Source organism: Colobus angolensis, unplaced genomic scaffold (genome assembly GCF_000951035.1).
Source record: "Colobus angolensis palliatus isolate OR3802 unplaced genomic scaffold, Cang.pa_1.0 Scaffold58, whole genome shotgun sequence".
NCBI classification, from domain to species: Eukaryota; Metazoa; Chordata; class Mammalia; order Primates; family Cercopithecidae; genus Colobus; species Colobus angolensis.
Window position 1 is genome coordinate 6,035,020 of NW_012119376.1, and position 27,726 is coordinate 6,062,745.

The following is a 27,726-nucleotide window of genomic DNA, read 5'->3' on the forward strand; positions in this document are numbered from 1 at the left end:
CCAGACAATCCCACTGCTCAAAAATCCCAAGGAAAAATAAAGTGACAAACTAAAGACAGAGTACAATGTTAGTTTCTGGAATTTTATTATTTTTAATACACACATTTCACAAACAGAAACCCTCTAAAACCACACACAATTCCACAACCAAATGTTTCAATTTTATCAACATTCTTTAACTATTTACACTGTCTTTCCTCAACAAAAGTGCAATCCAAGACATCTTGACAAGAAATCTTTACTGACAAGAATTTATTTTTGAGCTGGTTTTAATGGAGCCCATCCATTTTATTTTCTTTCAATTACCTGGAATATTTAGTAAACAGGACATAAAGATGAACTGGGTTAGGCAGCATCCTATTATAGGAAATAAAACACTAAACAAGAACACTTTCTCCTCACTTCCTTCCCAATCTCCAATGAAAGTTACTCAACAGCTGCTACCAGGATACAAAGCAGAAAAGCAAACTGGAGTTCTTGACCTAGACACAGGAGAACAGACTGTGTATTAAGCATCAGTCTTGCAGGACTAAACGAAAGATTTTAGCAAGTTAGTTTTAGTGCTCTAATAAGGTACGTATAAGTCTTATCTGTTAGTTTCAGAGTTCAAATACCTAATAAGATTCTTTTTTGATGAGTTAATTTTCCCCCAACATATATGAAAATAACTTTTACTCAGAAAATGAACTTCTTTCACAAAACCTAGAAGTTAAAGGGCATTTGAGGAAAGCTCCTCTGTAACTAGAATAGGAAAATTCACCCAACTCCCCAACTTCATGGCACCATATCTCTTTTAAAGTATAAACCCATTATATCAACTGCTTCAAATGTAACAAGACAATGAAGAGGTGAAATGGCCTGAAGAGAAAACAATCAATCAGAAATTGTACTCTCACTAAACTAAAGCAGATCACTGTATTTGTTCACGGTATAAAACTCTTAAAAATAAATAATTAAAAAATATTAAGAGTAGACGAAAAAACACTTTGAAATTATTAGTCACTCTTAAGACTGCTTCATTTCACTGAACACTATTCATCAGAAAAACAGAAATTGGATCTCTTGGGTAACTAATATTCTTTTAGTATCCTAACTACAACAAAAATAATAACCTTTTTTGATATATTCCAATTCCAATCAAAGTATCCAGGGCAAGCTTGGGGTATTAAGGTCAGTAGATTTCCAAAATAAGATTTATCTTCATGGTGTTGAATACTCGATTATATTTTATTCCCAAATCAACCAAATTTTCCCTCGAGACAAGAATGAATCGCCTTAAAGGCGAAAGATATTCTCAGATATGCTTCATGCTCTCATTATTTTCTCTATAAGTAACTGAAGACATCCATAGAATCTTTAATTTAGCATTGAAATAATGTCCAAGAGTAAACTTTATCCAATTACAGTAAAACCTCACCCTATTTATTGTTCAGGGGGTAGAAAACCATCTAAAAAGGCAACATGGAACACAGTATACACTACACCGACAGTAGTTCTAAATTCAGGAGCTTGCTGAATGCAATGTATAGGTCAATTGTAAGCTTCAGAAAAACAATATAAAGCAGGTTTCACTATAAAATTTTAGGTGGGTTAAAGATCAGCATCATCAATATTTTACTATTTAAATTCAGAAATAAAATCCAAATGGTATTACGAGGACAAGAGAAACTTAGCACTTTTTGCATCTGGGTACATGAGAGAATCAATAAGGAAATAGTTAATTCACCACTACAGCTTTGTGCATTAAAGACAAGTTTGCAGAAAGCTATGTCTTACAATCCTCCTCCTTTAGTTGCATCAAACACTGTCAGTTCAATGACTTTCTACCTCTTATAGGCATTTTATGCATTTCTTCCCACTGAAAAGTTTTTTCAGATGATCAAACACTAACCTAGATGCAGCAAACCAAATCATCCAAACTGAAAGATAAAAACTATTAGTCAATAACATTGGTTCTTTAATGCTGCATTGTTTCAAACACAACATCAAATACTTCATATAGAACTGAAACTCAGCCAGGCGCGGTGGCTCACGCCTGTAATCCCAGCACTTTGGGAGGCCGAGGCGGGTGGACCACAAGGTTAGGAGATCTAGACCATCCTAGCTAACATGGTGAAACCCTGTCTCTACTAAAAATACAAAAAATTAGCTGAGGGTGGTGGCATGCACCTGTAGTCCCAGCTACTCGGGAGGCTGAGGCAGGAGAACTGCTTGAACCTGGGAGGCAGAGGTTGCAGTGAGCCGAGATCGCACTACCACACTCCAGCCTGGGTGACAGACCAAGACTCCATCTCAAAAAAAGAAAAAAGAAAAAAAGAACTGAAACTCACTTGCAGTATTGCCTAAATACTTCTGAAAAGAAAAAACACACAGGAAAAAAAAAGGTATAAACTAAATGAATAATATAAAATGTTCACATCAACCCCAAATTTGGCTATTCATAAAATGATTTTCAGCATTTTTAGCATATATGCACATCATACATGAAATTATGAAATTAACTTTTGAGAAATCATATTCCAGTTCTATAAGGGTATGGGATGTCAGTCTATTTAAAGCATTAAAATCTACTGAACCAAAGGCTGTATTTTGGAATGCCCAATGCTCTGACTAATCAAGTTCTATATATATGATCATCTTTTTTCATCAACAGTAAGGTATCATGGGCTTTTTAGAATGGTCTATTTTTCAAACGTACTGCTATGCATTACAATCATTGATTTTCCAAAACGTACTTAAAAAAGAAATAGTAAAATTATTTTCTTCATCATCTTTTCATACTTTTTTTCCCCTTCCTTTTAAGGTCAAATCTTTGATTTTGGAAACTCAGAGTTGAATGGGTTAAACATGGCCATAAGTAATTTTGAGGACAATAAGTGCGGCAATTATTGGTTCTGAAGCTCACCAGTTAGATTCTGTGGCTGATTTACCTGTGAGAAGAATATGACACCAAATGACACTTCAACAGTGCAACCTGTAATAAATCATCACTGCCCAAATCATGTTATTCACGGGTTCTCCTTAAGAGCTACTTTACCAACTTCAAAGACACAATTCAAACGATTTCAGTTCTGTCTTCTTGCATTATTTCCAAATTCATTTCACATATTCTGTTATAGGTCAGTTTACCTAAATATAATTTACAACACTAGTATCTTTCATATGTCTTACAATTTGGATATTATTTTCGGCATGAAAAATGAATTGGCAAATTACAATAGCGATAGAAACAGCACTTGTGCCACTTTCAGATCACCTGTCAGTGTGAGTAAACTGCCTGCCCATGTGTGCTGCAGAACACTAGGCTGAGATAGACTAATGCACTATTAGCTCTCCAGGCACAGACTTACATTCACTTGTCACATGTTTTCCCAAAGGCCCAAGGAAGATCTAAAAGAAGGTTTTTAGAAAGTTAACATTTTAGTAAGAGTTTCCTTCCAACCCCTATCAAGCTCTTAGTTTATAACCATAAATTCCTTTCCTAAATTCACCCCATCCTCCCCACCATCTTAAAGCTGCATCAAAGACTCTTGGTAAGAGTGAACCCCGACCCAAATGCACAGGATTACCCATCTGGGCTCTGGTCAAAACCACAGACTAACACTCGGGAATCAAGACAGGGCAAGGGCAGCCCCTATTTCAGTGGCACACATACAACAAAGTAACTCTCCTTTAAATTAGAAAAGAAATTAATGTCACAGAATGTTTCCCTATAAAAGATATGTAATAAAGTAATAATATCAATAAAATAGCTATTACTAAAGCAAAGCTTTCATCAATAAGCTTCAAGAACTTTGAAGGAGGAAAATGGCTTCACGAAGTGGTAGTCCAGGTTCCCACAGTGTGGACACTGCTGGACGTTGCTATATTCTGAGAAGTACTGCATTCCAATCCTCACGTCGATCACCGGCTTCCCACAGTGCTTACAGTTCAGGCGGGCCTGGGGGAAACAGACACCATCAGCCACAACACCTCTCCGCTACCCAACACTTGTCAAAGCCATCCAAACCAAAATGCTGGGAAACTGATCAAGGGCTTCGTAAAGGATCCCTTTTATTACCAAAAACAGGGAAACAGGGTATGCCTGAAAGACTCCCAACTTCTCTCCTGATATGCAGCACTGCTAGTTGTTTCACCTACTTATGAGAAGAAAATTCTAAACTAGTACTGCCTAACTGAAGTTCCCTAACAATCAGAAACCCCTCCCCCTGGATTTTAAGACAGAGGCTGAAGCTGACTTCCCTCACCCAAACCTCCACGAAACTTCTTTGAAATTTCATTTTTCATTCTACTCTATATAAAACTTGCATTTTCTTTGATGTAAAAATAAAATTTCCCAAGATACTCAAGTAAAATTAGCAATCCAGGAAGTGCGGTGCTGGTCTGAGGCTTCTGGAGTTCCCAGCACCCTGCATCTTCACTCATGCCTAGCCTCTCCTTAACAGCACAGTCCTGGAACCTTTCAGCAATGGGTCCAGGACTTAAGTGAATAACCAGAAATTATAAATAAAACAGACTAAATTTAGACTCATTTTAAAAATGTACTTACAAAGTATAATCTCAACTTGTTCTCAAAATACTCCTGGGAGGTAGGTAGTATTAGCTGACTTTTAGATAATGCAACTGAGGCACATGTGATAAAGCACCATGCCCAAGACCACACTTAGAAAGCAGCAAGGCTAGAGTGAACCAAAGCAGCCTGCTGATCCTCAACCACTGCAGGAACTACTTTTCTGTAACCTGAGATAAACACTCTTTTAACTATGTAATCTCTCTGATTAAAAGTGTGATTCTGAGCAAACCTGTCTTCACCCTGTTATGCCTTTCTAAGAATCAATTATTGCTTATTTTTGGCTACATCTTATTGAAGACTTCTCTTGATTCATTAGCAGCGTCTAACACTTGTATCCTCACAGATTTTTTTTAAATTAATAGTAATCAAACATATTTTCCATTTCAGTAGGGTGCCACAAAAGAAAGGTCTGGGCTTCAATTGTTTTAAGGAAGAAATACAGTGCACGGTGAATACCAAGAGGCTGGGTATGGCAGGGTGCTGTTCTGTTTTCCTTCCTAAAGACATGGAAATAATCTCATTGCCTTTCAATGGTGTATCAGAAAGAACACCAGACCAGGAGTCACACGGTGCAGTCATGGCTGTGACACAATGTATGTAGACCCGGGTAAAACATCCCAAGTTTGTAGGCCTCCGTTGTATGAGGAAATAAGGAGGTTGGTCTAGATCCCAGGTCCTTTCCAGTGCTAATCTTCTGAGTTAACAGGCTCAAACGTTCTTTCGCTTCCTTATTTCTTTAATTTAAAAGATAATCCTCCACGCTGTGTGTGCAGAGGAGAGCTACCTCCTCTGGTTTCTCTCATGAGCTGGCATTAAGGCATAATAACTATCATAAAATGCTATAGTGAATAACTACTGATAACAGTAAAGATATTCTCTTTACAAAATTCAAGCCATAATGCTAAAGACATAAAACTATACAGTAACTAATAAAGTATGTATCAGCTATTTGCACTACAAAACCAGGCTGGAACACTTCAGAGCAAAGAAAAATTTCTCTCCTGCCCATGACAGTATCAAGGAATTATATAACAAGCTATTTTCTTCCCCAAGCACTTGGAAATAAAGCAAGATATTTCCAAGGATTTTGTCTCCTGTGATTCTATAGGTTATTTGTGTTTTCATATGTGAATACCTCCCTCTTTTTATGATGACAGCTAAATTTCAGATGTTCTCATAGCATGAGACAATGCCTCCTTTTAGTAGTGCTTTAAGGATTACAACCTCAAACACCTTACAAGACAGGCAATTCCTAGATAACTGTGCTATCCCACAGAAAGAAAACAACAAGAAAATCCTGCCTATTTAAGAAAGTGACTTTCTTCCTTTTAAGTAACTTTTTTTCTATTATAAATTTAGTATAAGCTAATCATACAGAATCTTAGAAAATATACTCAAGGAAAAAGAGAACTAAAGGCATCTTTCAGCCTCCTACCTCTGAGACCATCTGGTAACAGGTTAGCAATTCCCTTTTCATGCTCACTTACTTACAAATGCAAGCATATTATTATGCCATTTTATAACCTGTTCTTTTGACCTAATATACTGGAAATGCTTCCCACATAATTATATATTATTCTATACTATCCCTTTTAATGACCGCATAGTATTCCACTAAATGACTACATTACAAGTAGTAACTCAGCCATCATTGCTAGCCTGAATTTCTTCTTTATTGCCAGAAGCATCTTCCCTACATTCACTTGGGGACAGAAGCCTAGTATCACCCAGTGCTCCCTCAGTGTGTTCAATACCTACCTGACAACATGGAGAGGCAGCCAGGATGTCGTAGGTGTACATAGTGCCCAGCTGGTGCCAGCTGCCATCCCACCGTGACTTACACTTGATGCAGATGATCTTGTGAACCCCTTCCAGGCAGTCCACGCACACCGCATACAGGTGCATGAGTCTCCCTGTGCACAGAAGACACAAGGCTCTGAGTGGCCATCATGGAAATCACGTTTCATCTCCAAGGGGATAAAAAATGTTTCATCTACCAATTATAAGCAAAGATTTTATCTTTTGGATAAATATAAAAAGAAAAATCAATATTTAGTACACAAGCTGTCCTTTCAGGATAATGATGAACTACTAGTTATTGTCAATAAAACATGTATTTTAAGTTCAAGCATATTAAAAACTTGGCTTCAATTTGCTTTTCCAAAAGGTGCTGCTGGACTTACATAATGGGTCCATCCAAATTCAAGTAACAAAGCCAGATATACTCAAAACCAGCCTGTACTGTATTTATGCAGGACTTCCTGCTCAAAACTTTATGTTTAGCATATAGAGACTTAACCAATAACATTGGTCTTGTCACAAGCTCTCACCCCCTGACAAGTCCCATCATAAAAATCAAGTCTGTCTTGGGGACTGATAGCCCAGAAGTACACCACAACCAAAATTACTATGTTCACTATCCTTGTTCTCAAAATGCTCAGCCATCACCACATCTAATTTAGGAACCAGAATTGTATCTTTCTTGTAATTTTTTAAAAGAAGTTCAACGTCCTATTCACTGAGCTCTTAAAAGTTACAACATGATCCCCCTCCATTATTTGATAACATCTTAATGTTTATAAAGGAAGGATGTCATCCTAGTGTATATGGAAGCATCACAGTTTAAATAATTAGGGAAGAGTCAGAATGCCCAGAATCTGCCCAGGCAACATATAACAGCAACATTTCTGCTCTCTGTGTGGGACCCAGGGCGCTTCCCCACATAAAAAACTACCATCAGGAGAACACATAATCCTAAGTGGCCTCATATTCAGAATGTGCTGCTCACTGCCATCAGTCAGACTATGGGTCTTCAGCACTCAGTAGTAAGGACCAACCTGCTCCCTACCCAATGGAAAGGTATATATGTTCCATCTACAGTACTTAGGGGGAGCCCTTCGTTTGCATTTGCTTGCATGACCCCCTTCCTCCTTCAGTGCAAGGACCATGTCTTATTCAACCTTGTAGACTCAGTGACTATCACGATGTCTGGGATGTGGAAAGCACTTTATAAATGTATGTTGGGTAAATGGATGGGGCATGTTAACAGCCAAAGACAGCATAACCTTGGGGGCCTTTATGCCCAAAAGAGGAAGGATGACAAGAACTTCTTGAAATGCCGCCCACCTCTGCTCTATGACATTGAAAATAAAAGGGTCTCACATGCCACATCTACTCTAGCCTTGGGGCATGTTAGGAAGTCCATTCAAGGATCCAGGAGCCACTGGAAACAACTTCATTTGCACTCTCCATCCTGCTTACTCAATGCAATTCCCAAATATTCACAGGTACAGAGGTCACAGCTAAGAAGGGTAAGGGCAGCCTTAGACACAGAAGTCAGGTGTTGCTAACAATGACCATAATGATGAAGACAGAGTAATTTTTACTAAGAGTTAACCGAGGGTATGGCACTATGCTACCAGCTCCATGTGAATCACTTCATTTAACCCTAACAGCAACATTACAAAATAGGCATTACTGTTGCTCCCACTTCTGAGAGTAGGAAGTGAGGCTTAGAAGCTGAGCAGCTTGCCCAAGTTCATGAGATAATTAAGTAGCAAGTTCAGACTGATTCATGTCTCTTGGATCCATAACCAAGAGGTAAACTCACAGGAACACTTGGTCTGGACTCAGTCTAGATTTGTTTCAGTTCTACTAAACATTGTCCTGACCACAGAGAATTCTGAATTTCTAAACCGTTTGTGAATTTAAACAAAAAGCCGATTCTCTGGAGAACAATCACATGTGGTTCAAGGTGGTAAAGAAGCCCAATAAGAACTTCTTAATTAGATCAATCTTAATAAATTATTAAAGCTAAACAAAACCTATTTTCAGAGGAAAAGAGAGCAAACAAAGTCCAGAGACAGAGTCCGGGGAAGGCAGTGAGGGGTAAAGGGCAGGGCGAGGGAGTAATAATCCAGAGAGGGCCACTGGACACAGCAAGTACTGCAGCATTGTGTCAGCCCTGCACGCTATGCAATCCTGTGGCCTGCAGTGTAGTGTGGCCGTTCTTGAAAATGCTTTTAAAAACACGTTTCAGTTCTACTAAACATTGTCCTGACCACAGAGATGCACTTTGGGAGGCTGAAATGGGATGATCGTTTGAGGCCAGGAGTTCAAGACCAGCCTGGGCAATAATACAGTGAGACCCCATCTCTTAAAAAAGTTTAAGGCTGGGCACAGTGGCTCACGCCTGTAATCCCAGCCTTGGCCTTGGCCTTGGGAGCCCAAGGCGGGTGGATCACCAGAGGTCAGGAGTTTAGATCAGCCTGGCCAACATGGTGAAACCCCGTCTCTACTAAAAATACAAAAAAATTAGCTGGGCGTGGTGGCAGGCTCCTGTAGTCCCAGCTACTCATGAGGCTGAGGCAGGAGAATCACTTGAACCCAGAGGCAGAGGCTGCAGTGAGCCGAGATCGCAGGATTGCACTCCAGCCTGGGCAACAAAAGCGAAACTCTGTCACAAACCAAAACAACAACAACAACAAAGTTTAAAAAAATTAAATAAGCCAAGTGTGGTGGCTTGAGCCTGTAGTCCTAGCTACTGGAGAAGCTGGGCAGGAGCACTGCTTGAGCTGAGCAGTCCAAGGCTGCAGTAGCTATGATCACTCTGCTTTCCAGCCAGGGTGACAGAGTGAGATAGAAAAGGAAAAAAAGAAAAGAGAAAAGAGAAAAGGGAAGGGAAGGGAAGGGAAGGGAAGAGAAGGGAAGAGAAAACAGAGGAGGGCAGGGGAGGGGAGGGGAGGGGAGGAAAGGAAAGGAAAATGGAAGAATGCATGGTCAGTAATTGGTGATTAAAGACATGATTTACATTTTCTTACTACAAATAAGATGGCATGGATTTCGCAAAGATGTGGCAATAAAAATGCTGACATGTGGTCAAGGCAATGATGACTTCTCTGGTAATAATTAAACACCCTGATCTTCAGGTTTTATATCAAATGTTCAACTTCTCAGTATCTTTGTGGTGCACATCTAATTTGCGCATTATCTATTTATGTATGTCTATGTTTTGATGTGTATATACACACACACAAGTACTCAGGCCTAATTTTTACCTCTTTCTTCATCTGCTCCTTGCAAAGTACCCTCAAGATTTGGTCATGGGTTTATCATATCCTCCTTCCTTTTCTTTCTCTTTTCTTCCTATCCAAGAGCTCTTCCACCCTTAGGATTTTAACCGCCACTGTTACAAACTCCCCAGTGTTCAACTCAAACTTATTTTTAACCGTGTCTGCTAGACATCTCCACACAAAAGTCCCAACATCCCTTCAAACCCAACACTCACGAACCTCATCTTCTGCCCCCAAAACCAGGCCCTTTCCCCACCTTTACCTACCCATCTCCTTTCTCTACTCTTCCACCATTTATCTGGTTTAGAAACAATGTGAATTTTGTTTCTGAATTCACAAGCTGTAATTTTTCTTTAAAATAACCTGTTGACAATATCCCCTCCCTTCCATTCTGTCCACACCTTAGCATTCTTTTATATCCTTGCATCTAGACTACAAAGTCTCAACTCTGTCTGTAGATTCCACCGCTTTCAAACCCCTTTCCTGTCCCTTTCCTCCACGTGACTGCCTGCTTTAAAAAAACATTGAAAACCTGTCCATTCACATTCATAAAGAACATATAGCAAAGCTCTTTATTATGCCTTGAAAGTACTTCTGCAATCTATTCTCTCCCTATCTTACTCCTTTCCCACTCTAGAACACCCTTGGCTCCAACCAGTTCTCTCCCTATCTCCTGATCACAACCTGCCCTTCTTCTTTTTAACCACCCTTCCTTTGCTTGCAGACACTCCCTCCTCATCAACAAACACCTGACCTGGGTAGACCCTCTGATTACCAAGATCCAGCCTACCTTTTGACATCAGCATTCATGCTGCCTCTTTTTATGAACCAAGCCAAAGTAGTCCCTTCCTCTGGAAATTAAAGGATACTTAATGTACATCATATCCAGGTGTGATACTAGAACTTGAAGCCTGGTAAGTTACATTTTATAAAAGCATCTTATCCTAAGATTATAAGTTGATGACAAACAAGAACTGATAGTACCCAGAATGTGTGAAATCCCTAAGTTTGATCAGCTGATGAATGGATTACACGAAAATAATTTGTCCATCACAGATAGAAAAACAACACTACTATTCTCATATATGCTGTACCCATATTCATCTTCATAAAAAATGTTTCAGGTTTTATGATGGAGAAATAAAGGTGTTTCCATCCACTTCCCTCTAAAATTACCCCCAAACAGGATAAAAAAACAAAAACACAAACTCCATCATAAAACAATGAAGTTATTTCAACCCTGAATCAAACTATATGAAGTCAGAAAGTGGACTGAGGGACAGTAAATGGTTAAGCTCTGAAACTGGACAAGCACTGGGGAGTTTGTAGGGAGATCATAGGGAGCAATAAATTACAAACAACCATAAATTCTATGCAGCACTTTCCATCAAAAAGCAGAGTATTTCAGCATCATCTGAACCTGGGCTAGACTTAGGACTTATGCTGATGAACAAAATGTGACAGGAGTGATGTTACTCAGTTCCAAGCTTAAGCCTCTAGAGACAGACTCTGCAGCTTCCACTCATATCTCTTGAATGCTATCCTGAGAGCACCATGTGAAAAAGTCCAAGCTAGCCTATTGGAAGATGAAACTACATGGAACATAAGACAAGCCATTCCGGCTGAGGCCCCCAAGCCAACCTAACTGTCCTAATCAATCCACCCACAGAATTGTGAGAAGTCATTAAATTATCCTTTTAAACCACTAAGTTTTGGAATGTTCTGCTTTATAACAAATGCTAAAAGATATAGGGTAAAGTTAGTTACAATTCTCAAAATGAAAGAGACTACTCCCTGCAATTTCAGCTCCCTTTCCTTGCTCAGAAAGGTAGCACAGGAAATTACATACATGAAACAAGAAGAGCATGCTATTAAAAGGAGCTCTTGGAAATTAAAAATGTAAGAACAGAAAATTTTAAACTCCGTAAAAACACCAAAATAAAAAGTCAAGGAAATTTTCCATAAAGCAGAAAAAAGAGATGAACAGGGCCATGTATACATTTATTATATATCCTTTATTATATATAAAATAAAGGAGTTCTGCACTCCAACAAAAGATAATCTCAGGGGTCTAATATCTGATTAATACAGAGTTTCACAGAATTTTTTAAAAGTGAAAATAGGGTAGAGGAAATTATCAAAGAAATAATACAAAAACAAATTTCTCCAAATGGAAGATGGTAAATTTATAGAGCCAAAGGGCCAAGAGAGTATAGAAAGCACAACAAACAGAGACAACTATGTAAAAGACCAGCATATTGTGAAATTTCAGAACATTAGGGATATATGAAGAAAATCTTAAAACCTTCATGGAGGGGTGGAGATGGAGGCAAAGACAGGAGTAAGAGTAACATCAGACCTCTCAAAATAATGACATTGTAAGATGGGAGACAGTAAAGAAATGTCTTCAAAATTCCGAGGAGAAAATATGTATAACTTACAAGACTACAGCCAGCTAAATAGCAATGGAGAGTGAAGATAAAATCAAGATATTCTCAGATGTTCAAAGTCTCAAATCACCTATTCCCTTTCTCAAAAAGCTCCTGGGGGATGTTTCCTAAAAGCTGAGAGAATAAACCAAGAAAAAATAAAATACTGAGATCTAGGAAACAAGATTTTAAAAAATAGGACAGAAATGAAGGCATTCCTAGAAGGACAGCTATGTGGTACATCAGGTCCTGAGTGCACCAGGACAGGTAGAAGCAGGAGGGTAAGAGTCTCCATGAGGGGTATTTTCAGGGGCAAAATTTTTTTTTCCAAAAAAATCTGACAGGTATGTGGAAATGTTTTTGAAAGATGGTTTGTAAAGCTGCTGGAGAGTGAGAACCAGCCAAGGTTATTAAAAAAAAAAAAAAAACTATGCAAATGAAAATAATCAACCCTAATAAAAACAAAAGGAGTCCTAGAATATACGGTACTATATAATAAGAAAAAACCCCATACTTCTTGGCTCAATATTAAATATATATTCACGTTAGTAAACATTAAGGATTTAACCAAGAATTGTGGTATCTCATGCTGGGAGGAAGGAGGAGGGGATGCACAGTCATCCACCTTCAAAGCCAGTCAATAAACAGATAATATGTAAAACTGGAGAATGAAGACAGCAGTATTTACAATCATGATGTTAAAAACTTGAAGCATAAGCTAAGATTTGAAAATGTTTGTCTGGGTACTGACACAGCAGGGTTGGCGGGAAGGAGACAGGTGGGGATATATCATTTTTACAACAAGCTTTTTAGCACACATTTAAAGTATAAACATGTTATATGTGATGTGTCTCACCTTTATGGAAATTCAGTAGTTGTACATGAACTGACAGATTTCTTATACTAACCAACCTCATGTTATTCAATTTATGGCTGAAATGTACTAAGTCCTTACATGTCATCCATAGGAATAATAAGCTTCCCCATCGCCCCTCCCTCCATCCACCACCACCACTAGGCTAATGCCTGAGCTTTCAATAATCCTGTTTACCTTTTGCTGCTATCAAGACAGTCTCATCTTTCATAAACTTCAAAATTAATTCAACTAATCTAAAAACACCTTGGCCCTTTTCTGACCACTGCTTTTCCTCACTGTTATAAGGATCAAAGAGGATGCATGGCTAGTTGGACCCATTAAACAGGTTTACAGTAAGTGACAAATATGCAACAACTCCACTAACTTCCTTCCCCGTTATGCAAAACCACACGCCAGCAATCCTCTCTTCAAATTACAGAACACACACACAAAATTATCCACTAGGACAACTGTACTTGGTACTGCGACATCAGAGTAAAAATTCACCGCGTCACTGGGTGAAGCTGAAATATTCAAATGTTACCTAGCACCTGACTAGAACAAAGAAACAACATTGGTGAAAACTAAGCCAAAATAGAGCAATCCGTCTTGTTTGCTGTTTGGTTTTTAACAAACAGAAAGCAGGCAAGGTGAATTAACACCTATACCTTGAAGGTGACAAGGAACATCATATTCGATCTCATCATGTCTCGACGGGCTTAGGAACAGAGTTCCATCCACCAGTGGGAATTGTTCGAACACCGGGAGCGCCCGGTGGCACAGGGCACAGTTTACTACGTTTCTGTGGCTGGCACTGAGCGCGGCCAGAATGAACTTCCGCAAGTCCTCCCCCTGGCCCACTTGGGCATCGTCTTCCATGCGCACGTGGAAAGTGTTCAGCTTATGCCTGGGGATGTGAGTGAGGAGCTCGGAGAGGTCCAGCCGCCGAAGGAACTGCACGGGGGTGTCGAAGTGTCCCCCCCTGTGAACTGACAACCCCGCAGGGCTGTAATCAAAGTGGGCATTTCTGAACACATGGCCCCCGGCCATGGCCTTCTTGTGAGGCTCCAGATGGATGGCGTTCTTTAAGAACTCCCCAAGGTATCTGGAGGAGCGGGGGCCGCTGAAGTGGGCGGGAGAGAGGATGGAGTAGCCCGTGGGTGGGGACTGGCCCGGGGAGCCACCGGGGGAGCGGGCACCGTAGGCCGCGGCACTCACTGCCTTCTCCTGGGAGTTCTGCCGGTCCATGGAATGCCGGCGGGGGAGGTCGTGGCTCGGGCCTTTCTGGGGCTTATTTGGCGGCCTGCACTTTTTTGCCTCCTCCGCCGCCTCACCAGGGGGCCTCCCTGTGTTCTTCTCGGAGCCAGACTTCTTCTTTTTCTCGTCCTGCATCCGCTTCACCTGGTACCAGTCTGTGTCCTTCTTCAAGTGGCCCTGGCCACAGCGGCAGGAGCAGAAGCGGAAGGCCAGGTCGTAGCCCTTCTTTGTCCACATGTTCTGGCGGCACTGCTTCTCGTTCCAGCTGCGCGCACGGCCGATGCAGTTGAACTGGACGAGGATGCTGCTCTCCCACTCGTAGAAGCACTGCAGGTGCATCCAGGTGCTGCAGGGGCAGTGTTCGTTGTTGCACACCACCTTCTGGTAGTCGTCCTTCTCCAGGTCCACAGGCCTCCCGAAGCTGCAGATCAAGGGAGTGGCACATGGGGCTTCTGGGGGAGAAATAGAGAGAGAACAGATTTCAGGTTTTTGGATTAGGGATACTCAACCTGTACTTGCAACAGTATGGTGTAAGGTTTTTCTAATACATGAATATAATGAAAGGCAGTTCCAGGGTTCCTTTAAAGATGAATCACTCCAGTGAACCAAGGAATAATATGATGAAGCTACTTAACCAACTAGTCCGGTGGAATCTCTAAAAAGGGCCTTCAAAGCCCTTCATCCCGACCTTTAGGCTGTCCTCAATACCAGAAAGATGCTGAAACATAGACGAACTCATGCCCATTTCTCATCTAAGGTGGTCTGACACCTAATGTCAGGGATATTGGATCAAACTAATTTGTTGGTTTAAACAAAATTACAAAGACAGGCTGTGAAGGAAAAAACCAGAATTCTTCCAAAGCTATCAGGACAGGAAGTGGGAATAACATAGTTGTACTCTATCTTAAGTACATGTCCCACACATGGTGCAAACAGCCAAGCCGGTTCCCAGAAAGGACAGAAAGTAAAATCCACTAACCCAATTCTTAAGAAATAAACATGATTCATGGATATGGGAACTCCACTGATTCCTTATAGCTATTCAATGATAACTGAACATCTGAACTTAGAATTTATTTCTAAAATGTCAAAAAGACATGATAGAGTCAGTGGAAAAAAAAAAAAAACAAGTGATTGCCACGGGGGGTGGGGGATGAGCAAGTGAAACACAGAGGATTTTTAGGGCAGTGAATCTATTCCTGATACTATAATGGCAGATACATGTCATTATACATTTGTCAAAATCCATAGGATGTACCACACCAAAAGGGAACCCTAATGTCAATTATGAAATTAAGTGACAATGATGTGTCATGTGTCAGTGTAGGTTCATTGATTATAACATATGTACCATTCTGTGTTCATAGAGGGGGAGGCTGGAGGAGGGCAGGAGGTATATGGGAACACTCTATACTTCCAGTTTTTCTGTGAACTTAAATCTGCTCTAAAAAATAAAATCTGTTTTTTTTTAATGAGAAATAAAGGACATGCATGTGTAAGTCCCAGTTCCATGGGACACTAGCTGTGTAAAAGTGAACTGGTTATTTCATCTGTTTAATCTTCAATTTCCTCAACCCTAAATGGGCATAATTATAGTAGCTACCTTATAGAGATTTTCTGAAGATTAAATAAGAAATGCTTATAGAGTTTAGCACAGTACCTGGCACATAAAGGATTATTAATGTAGTTGCTGCTGTTCTTGTCGTTAACTGACTGTGACACAGCTTGGGATATTTTTATTTATAAAAGAAGCTGTATAATGAGGTGGCCAGAGGTGGAAAGGGGCTAAGGCAGAGATGGCAAAACTGGCCAAATATGGGGCCAAACAGAGAGACTGAGAGTCTCATAGTGCAGGACCAAGGAAGCATACCTGTTGCCACAGGCCCAAAAGAGTGGCTGCCGGTTGTATGAGCGGGGGCTGGTGCGGCTTACAGGCCGGGATGAGAAGGGTGCTTCAGGGAGTCACACAACTAACAGACTTTCCCACTTGTGTCTTGGCATTTCTACAATTTTCAATACAATTCATCACTCCCTTACACTCTTGCTTGCATTTCCATAGTGTTTTATACCATGCAGTTCTTTTGCCTCCTGATCCCCAAAGTAAGTACTCTCCAGGACCAGTGCTCAGCATTTCTCTCCTAATCCTCTAGGCAGAAGCTAAAAACTACATCACCACTTCTTAATGAGGGCACTATTATTAAGTGCCCTCTTCCTGTAATCTGGACAATTCTCTTCCTGTAATCTGGACAATTCTCTTCCTGTAATGCACTGGACGGCCCAGTCCAGCACACTGCAGGAAGCATCACTGGGCCTGAGCACTCAGTATCTATAGCCCACCTACCCCACCTTCCCCATCATGATACTCCCAACGTTCGTAACACTTTCGAAGAGCCCCTTTTGGGGGCAATACTACTCTCCCAATTGGGAACCACTGGGCTTGGTCATGAAGCAGTTTAGATTATGTGTATAGATGACAGAAGCTAAAGTCAGACTCCCAGCCTCAGAGTTCTGCTCTAGAAAGCTTCCCCGGCGGCAGAGTGAGGCACAGGACTGGAAGTAGGGAGGCCAGAGGGAGGGTGCTGCAGGTTGAGAAATGATGAGTGCCTGTGCTTCAGGAGCAGCATAAGAAGACGCAGAGAGACAGAGAGAGAATGCTGCTGGACAGCAATGTGGGAGCGGGGCAGGGAGGATGAAGAAGCCTTAGGGCTGCCCTATTTAAGACCCACCGACTTGGAAGTGCCTGTGCACCACGGAGGTGGAGAAGACATGAATTTGACTGGAGTTCAAGACAGCTAAAGCTGTGAATACAGATGTGGAGTCACTCACTCACAGATGAAGGTCAAATCCCTAGGACTAATGAGATGCCCAAGAAAAATGTGAGGAGTGGGCAGAGACCAGAGGCCGGGAAAAGAATCCTGGGATGCAAGGACTGGAACCAAGGCTGGAGAAGATTCCCCTGCAGAGATTGGTAAGAAATGAACTCAGAATTTACTGAAAAACAAGTCAGGAGAGAATTACATCCAGGCAGTCAGGGGACAGCGCAGTGGCTCACACCTATAATCCCAGCACTTTGGGAAGCCGAGGCAGGTGGATCATCTGAGGTCAGGAGCTCAATACCAGCCTGGCCAACATGGTAAAATCCCATCTCTACTAAAAATACAAAAATTAGCTGGGTGTAGTGGCACACACCTGTAATCCCAGCTACTCAGGAGGCTGCGGTGGGAGAATCGCGAGACGAAGGTTGTAGTGAGTAGAGACTGCGCCACTGCACTCCAGCCTGAGTGGCACAGTGAGACTCCCTTTCAAAAAAATAAAGAATGGAGAACTGCAAAATGTCCCAGAGCACCAGGTAACATCAGTGCTTCTCCACCTCTGCACTACAGACATTTAGGCTGGATCATTCTCTGTTGCGGGAGCCATCCTGTAAGATGCCTAGCAGCAACCTCACTGTCCATCTCGCAAAAGCCAGCCCCACTCAGTGTCTCCAGGCACTGCCAGGTATCCCCTAGGGGGCAAAATCACCCCTGGTTGAGAACTCACAGGATGCAATAAGCCTGAAAAGTCCCAACCAAAATGAGCAGTGAGCCAGGGCACTGTCTCCTCAGGGATGATAGAGGGCAGGCAGAGGTGGACAGTGAGGTGAAAAGGCAGAAACAGGGAGACTCTAGGAAACTCTTTCCAAATGGTAACTGTAGGGCAGGGAAAGAGCATGGGCAGGGACAGAAGACAGCAGAGGCTGAGCCTTAACCATGTTCATGAGCTCAGGGAATGCAGGCCAAAACCTCAGGACAGCTTAAAGACATACGAGAGGGAACAAACCATGTGACTCCTCTACTCAACAACCTTCCCAACCTTATCCCTGCACACTGAACCACAGACACAACATTCCACCAAATCAATCAGCAGTGGGTGGTGGCAATGTGATTCCATAAAGCCTGTACAAATATCAGTTCTGTCATGTTACAATTATCCCCTTCAGGTGTGGGATTCCAGGGCCTTGGTAAAATGGCCCTAAACCAATTTGTCTACCTCTATGTATTAATATTTGATCACCGTGGCTTCCCCTTAATCTTCATTTGTCCAAATCCCATTCAGCCACTGACAGCAATTCACAGTTCAGACTCCGCAACCAGACTGCCTGAGTTGGAATCCAGGCAGGACCATTTATGAGCTGCATGCTCTTGGACAAGTTATTTCTCTTTGTGTCAGTTTCCTCTGTATAAAATATAGAAAACAACAGAATGTACCTTCAATGGTTCAGAAGAATGAAATGAAAAAAACTATACACATGAAGTACTGAGAAAGCACCTGGCATCTAGTAAACTTCCTCTCCACTCTTAGTGCTTCAAGGCCCACCTCTCTACACACCAATTTTACCAGGATTGCCCCCTATCCTGAGTCCAACCCTTCCCCTCCCCTCCCCGATGGTCTGGCCCTAATCTTACTTGAGTCCCTCATCGTGGGGACCCTCTTCATAATCCTCACCAGCTGACAACTCAGGAAAGGAAGCCTTTTACTCATCTTAGTGTTCCTGGCACCACTGGGCCCAGGCTTTGTACAACTCCAGTGTTGAATGAAGTCGCATTAAAGACACTGGCTCACCAAACCCGCACATGACAAGAGGAGCAGAAGGGAAAAAGAGAGCTGTGATCCTAGACAGACAGACCTGGATGTACTCAAGCACACCAAAAAGAAGTAGAAGAGTGGTTGAAACTGAGTAAATTCACCAGTCACCTGGGCTGTGACTTTTAGAGGCCTTTAAAATGTTAAGTGGTCAATTATTAAGTGTAGTTTTTTTAATCTTGATCCTTCAAATGAAGAGCCTTGAAGTGAATGTCACTGAAATGTAACCACAATAACCAAATATTACTAATCCAAGACCAATAAAATCAAATTAGGTCAAAGGAAGATCTAACTAACATTTGCATTCACAATATTCCAAGTGTAAATGCTGAGACTGACTTGATATTTCTTTGAAAAGTATTTTCGCATTAAAGAAAGGTGTATTAAGAGAGGAAAAATTCTGTATCTTTTCAAAAAGCAGCAAATATATCATTTAACCAATACTGAGCACTTCCTACATGCCAGGTCTTGAGCTCAGAGCCCTAATGGTCTAACAGAAGTGCACGCATGGAACACAGATAAGGTACCACAGCTGTGCCCGTCCCTGTCCCTTTAACAGTATTTGTCATGTTCACAGCCATGCTCCACTGTTTCCTAACCAGCAAGCCTCTTCCTTGTACAAAGAGCCCCCACTCTAACTTGCCAGCCCTGCTTGTTTACAGTCAGCCACTTTGATGTGGCCTTGTGGGTAGGCTTCAAAAATAAATACAAGGCCAAGAGCATGTTAAATATGCCCAGCAATATGCACAACAGACACCTCACCCTATTACACACCCGCAGGGCGAGGCTCCCGGGGAGACAGGCAAAATGGGGTAACAGGGTGGGCCTCGGGAATAGTCAGAGGACATCTGACAATGCTTTTGCCGAGGTGTGTTGGCCTCTAAACTCGGACAGTATTTCCTTCGAGGCTCGGTTCAAACATACTTTCCTCCCTCATTAGCACTGCCCCCCCGACCCCTCCAACACACACAACACACACACACACACACACACACACACTGTCCAAACTGGAAAAGCAGCAGGAAATAACAGAAGAGAGGTGTTTGGTGCCAGGTCTGCTCCTGATTAGTTGTTTGACATTGAGCAGTTTTGTTTCCTCATCTGTAAAGTGGGGATAAAATGCTTGCCCTATTCAGCTCATGTACATGGAAACACTTCATAAAGTTCCATAAAAATGTTTACTTATATGCTACTTCTACCATAATTTTATACTGGTGTATTCACTCCCCAGATAAATGCAAACTGCTCCAATGTTTTCTACTTTTTCTAATGTTTTAAACATGCCACACAGTAGGTGTTTAGAAAATAAGTAAGTATGGCCAGGCACAGTGGCTCATGCCTATAATTCCAGCACTTGGGAGGCTGAGGCCAGAGAATCTCTTGAGGCCAGGAGTTACAGAACAGCCTGGACAACATAGTGAGACCCCATCTCCACAAAAATTTTTAAAAATTAGTTGGGCTCAGTGGCATGTGCCTATAGTCCCAGCTACTCAGGAGGCTGAGGCGGAAGGATCAAGCGAGTCCAGGAAATTGAGGCTGCAGTGAGCCTGGGCAAGAGAGCAAAACCTTGTCTCCAAAGAAAAAAAGAGAATAGCAGTCCCACAAAGGCATGAATGGAATATAGATTGATCTGATACAACTAAATCTTCAACAGGAGAGATGGGAGAAGGGTATCACACACTTGTGCTACCAACTTCCCTTGGGGCATTAATCTAAACTGTGATAACCTAACAAGCAAAACAGAAAAATGCTCCTTTACACAGAGCTGGCATTGTTTTTAAAAAGTATATAAACCTTCTAAGGCCTGTATTTTAGGTTCATCATCAAGTATTCAGTACCCAGCTTGTTTCTCCTGCTCAAGTTAAAATAAACAGGGTTCATGTGATTCTGGGCAAAAATCTCAAGAGTTCAAGTCTGGACAACAGAGTAGCTAGGCTGAAGTCACCTGGGCCAAGACTGTCTTGTCTCTCCAGCTTTCTGACCCTGCATCCTGCCCTCAGCACTTCAGAACTCTGTGCTCCCCACTTATTGAAAGAGGAGGATCACACTGATTGCCCAATGAGCCCAAATCCCCTGACCACCTCATTCACTGAGGAGCCCCATAAACAGGACATTGCTATTTTCAGCTTTTTAACTGTGAGTTAAATATTTTTATCCTTCTTAAAACAGCTGCATCATAAGCAGGTGGGGAGTTGGGTGGAACGAAGGTAAGGAGGGTCTTCTTAAGTCATACGAGGTTTTCCAGGCAAAATCTAAAGTAGGGATGACCTAGTCACATTCATCCATGTAAACCCACCACTGTGTAAATAAGTGTTTAATAAATCTTCTGATGAAGGAAAGAATGACCCAACCTGACTTAGTCCTCTGGTTGTGACCATAGTGCTAGAGAGAGGGTGAATCCATGGGGAGAACCAACCCAGCTGCTGGGGAAGCAGCTACAGAGCTCCAGCCAGGTCTCCCAGACTCAGTCCAGGCCTTCTCTGTCAGGACAGAGTTTGGCCCTCACCCTCACTTCCTCAAACTAACATCACCCAGGTACCTTTTTTTTTTTTAAATGAGAAAAAAAAGGACATGTATGTGTAAGTCCCGGTTCCATGGGATACTAGCTGTGTAAAAGTGAACTGGTTATTACAAATGTAAGGTTTCATAACTGTTTTATTAGATCGCTGATTATTCCTCTTATGTGGAAACAAATCCCCTTGTTTGCAGAGAGCATGGTCCTCTTAGGGTATGAATTTCTGACCAGTGTCCTCCATCTCCAGCTTCCCGACTCCCGACTATGGGATATGACATAGAGCCAGCCTGCCTGGATGTGACTCAGCTCTGCAACTTATTAAAGACCTTTGGCAAATCACCTAACTTCCCTGTGCCTCTGTTTCCTTACCTGTAAAATCCTGTAAAATGGCAGAAATAATTTTTTTTTCAATTTTTTTTTTCTGAGATGGATTTTCGCTCTTGTTGCCCAGGCTGGAGTGCAATGGTGCTATCTCGGCTCACCGCAACCTCCGCCTCCCAGGTTCAAGCAATTCTCCTGCCTCAGCCTCCTAAGTAGCTGGGATTACAGGTATATGCCACCATACCTGGCTAATTTTCTATGTTTAGTAGAGACAGGGCTTCTCCATGTTGGTCAGGCTGGTCTTGAACTCCCGACCTGCCCACCTTGGCCTCCCAAAGTGCTGGGATTATAGTAGGCATGGGCCACCGCGCCTGGTCCAGAAATAATAATATTAATACCCTAATAACTAACCCTAAAGGGTTGCCATGAGGAATAAAAAAGTTATTAAAGTAGTTAGAACAGTGCTTGGCACGTACGCACAATTTTTTTTTTTTTTTTTTTTGAGACAGGGTCTTGCTGTGTTGCTCACACTGGAGTGCAGTGGCATGGTCATGGCTTACTGCAGCTTCAACCTGCCAGGCTCAAGCCATCCTCCCACCTCAGCATGGGACTACAGGTGCTGGGACTACAGGTGCACACCACCACTCCCAGCTGATTTTTTTTTTTTTTGAGATGGAGTCTCGCTCTGTTGCCCAGGCTGCAGTGCAGTGGCGTGATCTCCGCTCACTGCAAGCTCCACCTCCCGAGTTCACACCATTCTCTTGCCTCAGCCTCCCAAGTAGCTGGGACTACAGGCACCCACCACCACGCCCAGCTAATTCTTTGTATTTTTTAGTAGAGACGGGGTTTCACTGTGTTTGCCAAGATGGTCTCGATCTCCTGACCTCGTGATTCGCCCGCCTCAAAATGCTGGGATTACAAAAAATGCTGAGATTACAGGCGTGAGCCACTGTGCGCAGCCGATTTTTATAAAAAAAATTTTGTAGAGATGGGGGTCTCACTCTGTTATCCAGGCTGGTCTTGAACTCCTGGGCTTAAGTGATCTTCCTGCCTTAGCCTCCCAAAGTACTGGGATCACAGGTGTGAGCCACTGCACCTGGCCAAGCACTGTTTAACTATAAGCAATTGTTAATAAACACCATATCACTTTATATTGCTTGTCATAAAAATCAAGGGATTTTGAACAAGTTCAGAGCAAAGTCACAACCAGGAAGTGGCCATCCATCCTCCTTTCTCCACGTTAAGTGCAAGGCTGGCTAAGTCCACCAAGAGTTGAGCACTTCAGTATATTCACCTCTTCTCATTTGCCCCCTTTTGCTACATGCAGGCACACACCTTCCTCCACCTGTGCTTCACCTCAATCCTGTCCCAATCCCAAATCCCTTCCACATCTTCCCAAGCCCAGGGAGATGCCAGCCTCTCTTAGCTGGGAAAGTACCATCCTGCTCTCTGCAGCCCTCTATATTACTCTTGGGCCAAATGTTGCCACTTGCATGCTCTCCCAACTTACACTTTTGTCAATCATGACTTTCTATGTGTGCTTTAGGCTTATGAGGGTCAAGAAGTAGAGTGCTTCTTCACAACAAAGCAGTACAGCATGCATAAAGTAATTCACTCAACATTTACTGACTAGTTTCAAAGAAATAGAAGGAAAAGGAGACCTTCAAAATTATCTTCTTCTAACCCCGTGAAGATGTTCTTCCCAGTGTCAGACAAATAAGTGCTCTTGTTATATTGTCAAGAGGCGTGTGAACCAGAGCAACTCTACCTTAAAAATGAGCTGGGTAAAATGAGGCTGAAACCTACTGGGCTGCATTCCCAGATGGTTAAGGCATTCTAAGTCACATGATGAGACAGGAGGTCGGCACAAAATACATATCATAAAGACCTTGCTGACAGAAACAGATAGCAGTAAAGGAGCCGGTCAAAACCCACCAAACCCAAAATAGCGACGAGAGTGACCTCTGGTCATTTTTACTGCTATACTCTCACCAGCGCCATGACAGTTTACAAATGCCATGGCAACACAAGGAAGTTACCCTATATGGCCTAAAAAGGGGAGGCGTGAATAATCCACCGCTTGTTCAGCATATCATCAAGAAATAAACATAAAGTGGGCAACCAGCAGCCCTTTTATTCCTTTACTTTCTTAATAAACTTGCTTTCACTTTGCACTGCAGACTCACCCTGAATTCTTTCTTGTGTGAGATCCAAGAACCCTCTCTTGGGGTCTGGATCAGGACCCCTGTCCTGTAACAATATGTTAAACCTAAGCCATCTTTCCTTAGCATGAGTAACAGAGATTCATGAAGCATGACTGCACCTTATTCATGGGACGTGGTTCTGAAGAACTTACATAATTCAGAACAGATTATTCCATAGTCTAGAGTATGGGGAATGCACACTCAGAACACAGACACGTGCAGTTATTGTGCTGTATTTCTGCTTTACTCATACTTTTTAATTCTATCAGCATTAACTCTCATACTTCCGAGTTTATTTCATAAATTAACAGCGTGTCATGTCCTGGTATCTTTTATCACATCTAATTTCTGTTCCAAAGTTACTGATTTCCAGGATGTTTTTCAGCACCAGTATTAGCACACTTAGGTGATATTTTGAAAGCTACAGGCTGGACGCAATGGCTCACGCCTATAATTCCAGCATTTTAAGAGGCCAAGGCAGGAAGGTCACTTCAGCCCAGGAGTTCAAAACCAGCCTGGGCAACATGGTGGGATCTCATTTCTATCAAAAAAAGAAAATACAAAAATTAGCCTGGTGTGGTGGCGCATGCCTGTAGTCCCAGCTACTCAGGAGGCTGAGGTGGAAGCACTGCTTGAGCCTGGGAGGCAGAAGATGCAGTGAGCCAAGAACATGCAACTACATCCCAGCCTGTACAACAGAGCCAGACCCTGTCAAAGAAAAAAAAGAAAAAGCTATAATAAAGATTATAAATTATAATGGTGAGTGTAAAAAATAATAATAATAATAATACAAATGTCACCAAAATCCTTACAGAAGTTCTAGCAACGAGAAGAGTTCACATAATACTGCTACAAGTTACTATTTCTGTTTATAAGAAAATAAAAACATATAAACTATAAACATGTTTATAAAATATAAACATATAAAATATAAAAAATATAAATGATGCCACTGGGTAAGAAAGCATTTTTATAATTCAGTTGACCTTACAGCTTTGAAAATATGAAATGGCTTCACACATAATTTGGGAAAACATGCTTATTGAAATTTTGCACACAATGTGAAGCTTTTATTAATATTATTTGTATGTGATTAGTTGAAATTTGCATAATTCAATTTGCATATAATGGGATCACACTGTACTGGAAAACAAATTAGCAGGCTGCCTTTTCTCTTGTTTGGAGATTTAGATCTTGAGGGTACTAAATCATTGAAAACTACGCAGCATCCTAGCACGAACATGCACTGCATAATGTGCTCTGAAGAAAATGTAGATTCAGGAGCTCTTGGAACCAAATCACACTATCATAAAATGGGAAGAGGACTCCAGACTAAGCATATGTGTTAAATGTATGTGTGTATATTTACATGTGTATATACAGTCATGTGCCATATAATGACGTTTGATTCAACAATGAACTCCATACACAACAGTGGTCACATAAGAGTATAACTGAACTGACAAATTCCTATTGCCTAGTGACGTCCTAGTATACCTACCTCATTTTTCCCTACATTTAGGGTAGCCTAAGTGTACAGTGTTTATCAAAGTCTACAGTAATGTAATGTCCTAGGCCTTCAGATTCACTCACTGACTCACCCAGAGTAACTTCCAGTCCTGCAAGCTCCTTTCATGTGTAACTGCCCTACATGTGTGTACCACTGTTTATCTTTTGTACTGTATTTTACTGTGCATTTTCGATGTTTCTGTATGTTTAGATGCATAAATACCATTGTGTTCCAATTGCCTACAGTATTCAACAAACCTGATGTTCAGGTTTGTAGCATAGGAGCAACAGGGTATACCATCTGGCCTAGGTATGTAGTAGGCTATACTTTGTACAAGTACACTCTACAATGTATGCCTTTTGATGAAATAACCAAATGACACACTTCTTAGAATGTTTCCCTGTCATTAAGCAATGCATGACTGTATATGTACAACTGTGGAGAAACTGTCCAACCAGTTGTTAAACAATCCTATTTTTAAAGACTTCATGTCAGTCTTTAGTGCTGTATTCCAATATTGTCCTTGCTTAGGAAAATAATCTTGATTTTGATTATCCATATTAATGTCCTCTTTGTCAGCACAAATATTCAAAATGTGGCAATACTCAAACCTCTTTATTCATAGTTTATCTATGTGATTTTCATTTACCATGTAAATTACAACGTAGTGTCCCAAATGTTGGACCTGCTTCTTCTCCCTTGATGAGCTCCAAAATGGTGCTTGGAGGCCAAAGGCCATGGCCGATTTGGCCCCTTCCCCTTATCTTTGAAATCCCAATGACTTCTGCTGAAAAGACTAATGACTTTATCCCTTCCCTAGTCTGCCCAACAGGTAAAGCATATGACTGCATGATTAAATGGCAACATGGGTCATCTGTAGACCAGTTACTCGTTAGAAAATACAACTCACAACTCCCTGCTGTTCAAAATCTTCTAAAAGCTCAACTGATAATAGGTGATATGATGTCTACATATCCCCTAGATCAGAGTTCCAATGGGTCAGTTTGGCCTGCATTGTGTCTTATTAAACCAGTCCAGCGTTTTTGTTACGGAATGTGAATCAGAATGCTTTTTTGGTACAGCACACATTCTCCAGGTAGCTAGGCCTCCCTCTCCACCGCATTCAGATGCAGTCTGTCCTCCATATCTGTAGGTTCTACATCCATGGATCTGACCAACTGTCAATGGAAAAAAAAATGGATGGCTGTGTCTGTACTGAATATACACAGGTTTATTTTTCTTGTCATTATTCCCTCAATTTACAGTATAACAACCATTTACATACTATTTACATTGCTTTGATACCACAGAGCTAGGGAAAGCGGGTGGGACTAACACAAGTTAAAACGCCACAGCTCACTGTTTTTATTATGATTCAGTCCTTTCTCTTGAAAAAACGCTCTTAGAATTACTGTAAGCCTTTGGTTAATTTCCAGAGTTCTGAAAAAGTCAATTTTGGTAATTCTTGCCAGTGTTCTTATTGCTCTCATGGAGGAGCAAATTTCTGGAGGCCCTTACTCTGCCATCTCAGAAGTTCATCTTAATAAAAATTTAAGTTTATATATATGTATTTTGTTATAGGAAAATATGATAGGATGATCAATAAAATACTTTTAAGCAGGACAACACCTTGTCTTAGGATCAAATTCTGAGTACAAACTGAATGGAAATAAAGAAAAGAATGCAAAATTTCTATTATTTTTTTTAGGCCGGGCGCGGTGGCTCATGCCTGTAATCCCAGCACTTTGGGAGGCTGAGGCGGGAGGATCCACCTGAGGTCAGGAATGTTCAGCCTGATCAACATGGCAAAACCCCGTCTCTACTAAAATTACAAAAATTCGCTGGGCATGGTGGCACATGCCTGTAATCCCAGCTACTCGTGAGGCTGAGGCAGAAGAATCACTTGAACCTGGGAGGCGGAGACTGCAGTGAGCCGAGATCGTGCCACTGCACTCCAGCCTGGGCGACAACAGAGCAAAACTCCATCTCGAAAAAATATATATATATATAATATATATATATATTTTTTATATATTATTTTTTAAATGGATGATAATGGTTACCAAGTTACTATGATAATTAGGATTCTGTTTGCATAAAAGTAAATGACAATGTTTATAATGAACTGGAAACTTTTCATTGATCCTCAGCATCTATTTAAGCCTTTAAAAAACTGAGTGTGACAACTTAAAAATGTACAAGTACCCTGTTTTTTTTTCTAATTCTCTTAGGAGATACACAGCAAAAAAAAAGTTCGATTGATTAATACCTTCAGATCGGCATTCTGAAAACTTGACTATGATCATGTCATACACACATTCAGAAACCTCAGAAACTCGGACTAATGCTCCAAGTGCTTGGGTCAT

At 41.4% G+C, this 27,726-nt stretch overlaps 1 protein-coding gene across 1 annotated transcript; it reads right to left on the reverse strand.

Annotated features, from left to right (window-relative positions):
- Positions 1–63: 63 nt before the first annotated feature.
- Positions 64–27,726, reverse strand: HECA (headcase homolog (Drosophila)). Its single transcript, XM_011962175.1, has 4 exons — positions 27,630–27,726; positions 13,599–14,639; positions 6,332–6,486; positions 64–3,940 (listed from the first exon to the last, which is right to left on the reverse strand). Exons 1-4 carry the CDS (start codon positions 27,724–27,726, stop codon positions 3,776–3,778), a joined length of 1,458 nt encoding a protein of 485 aa, XP_011817565.1. The 3' UTR covers positions 64–3,775.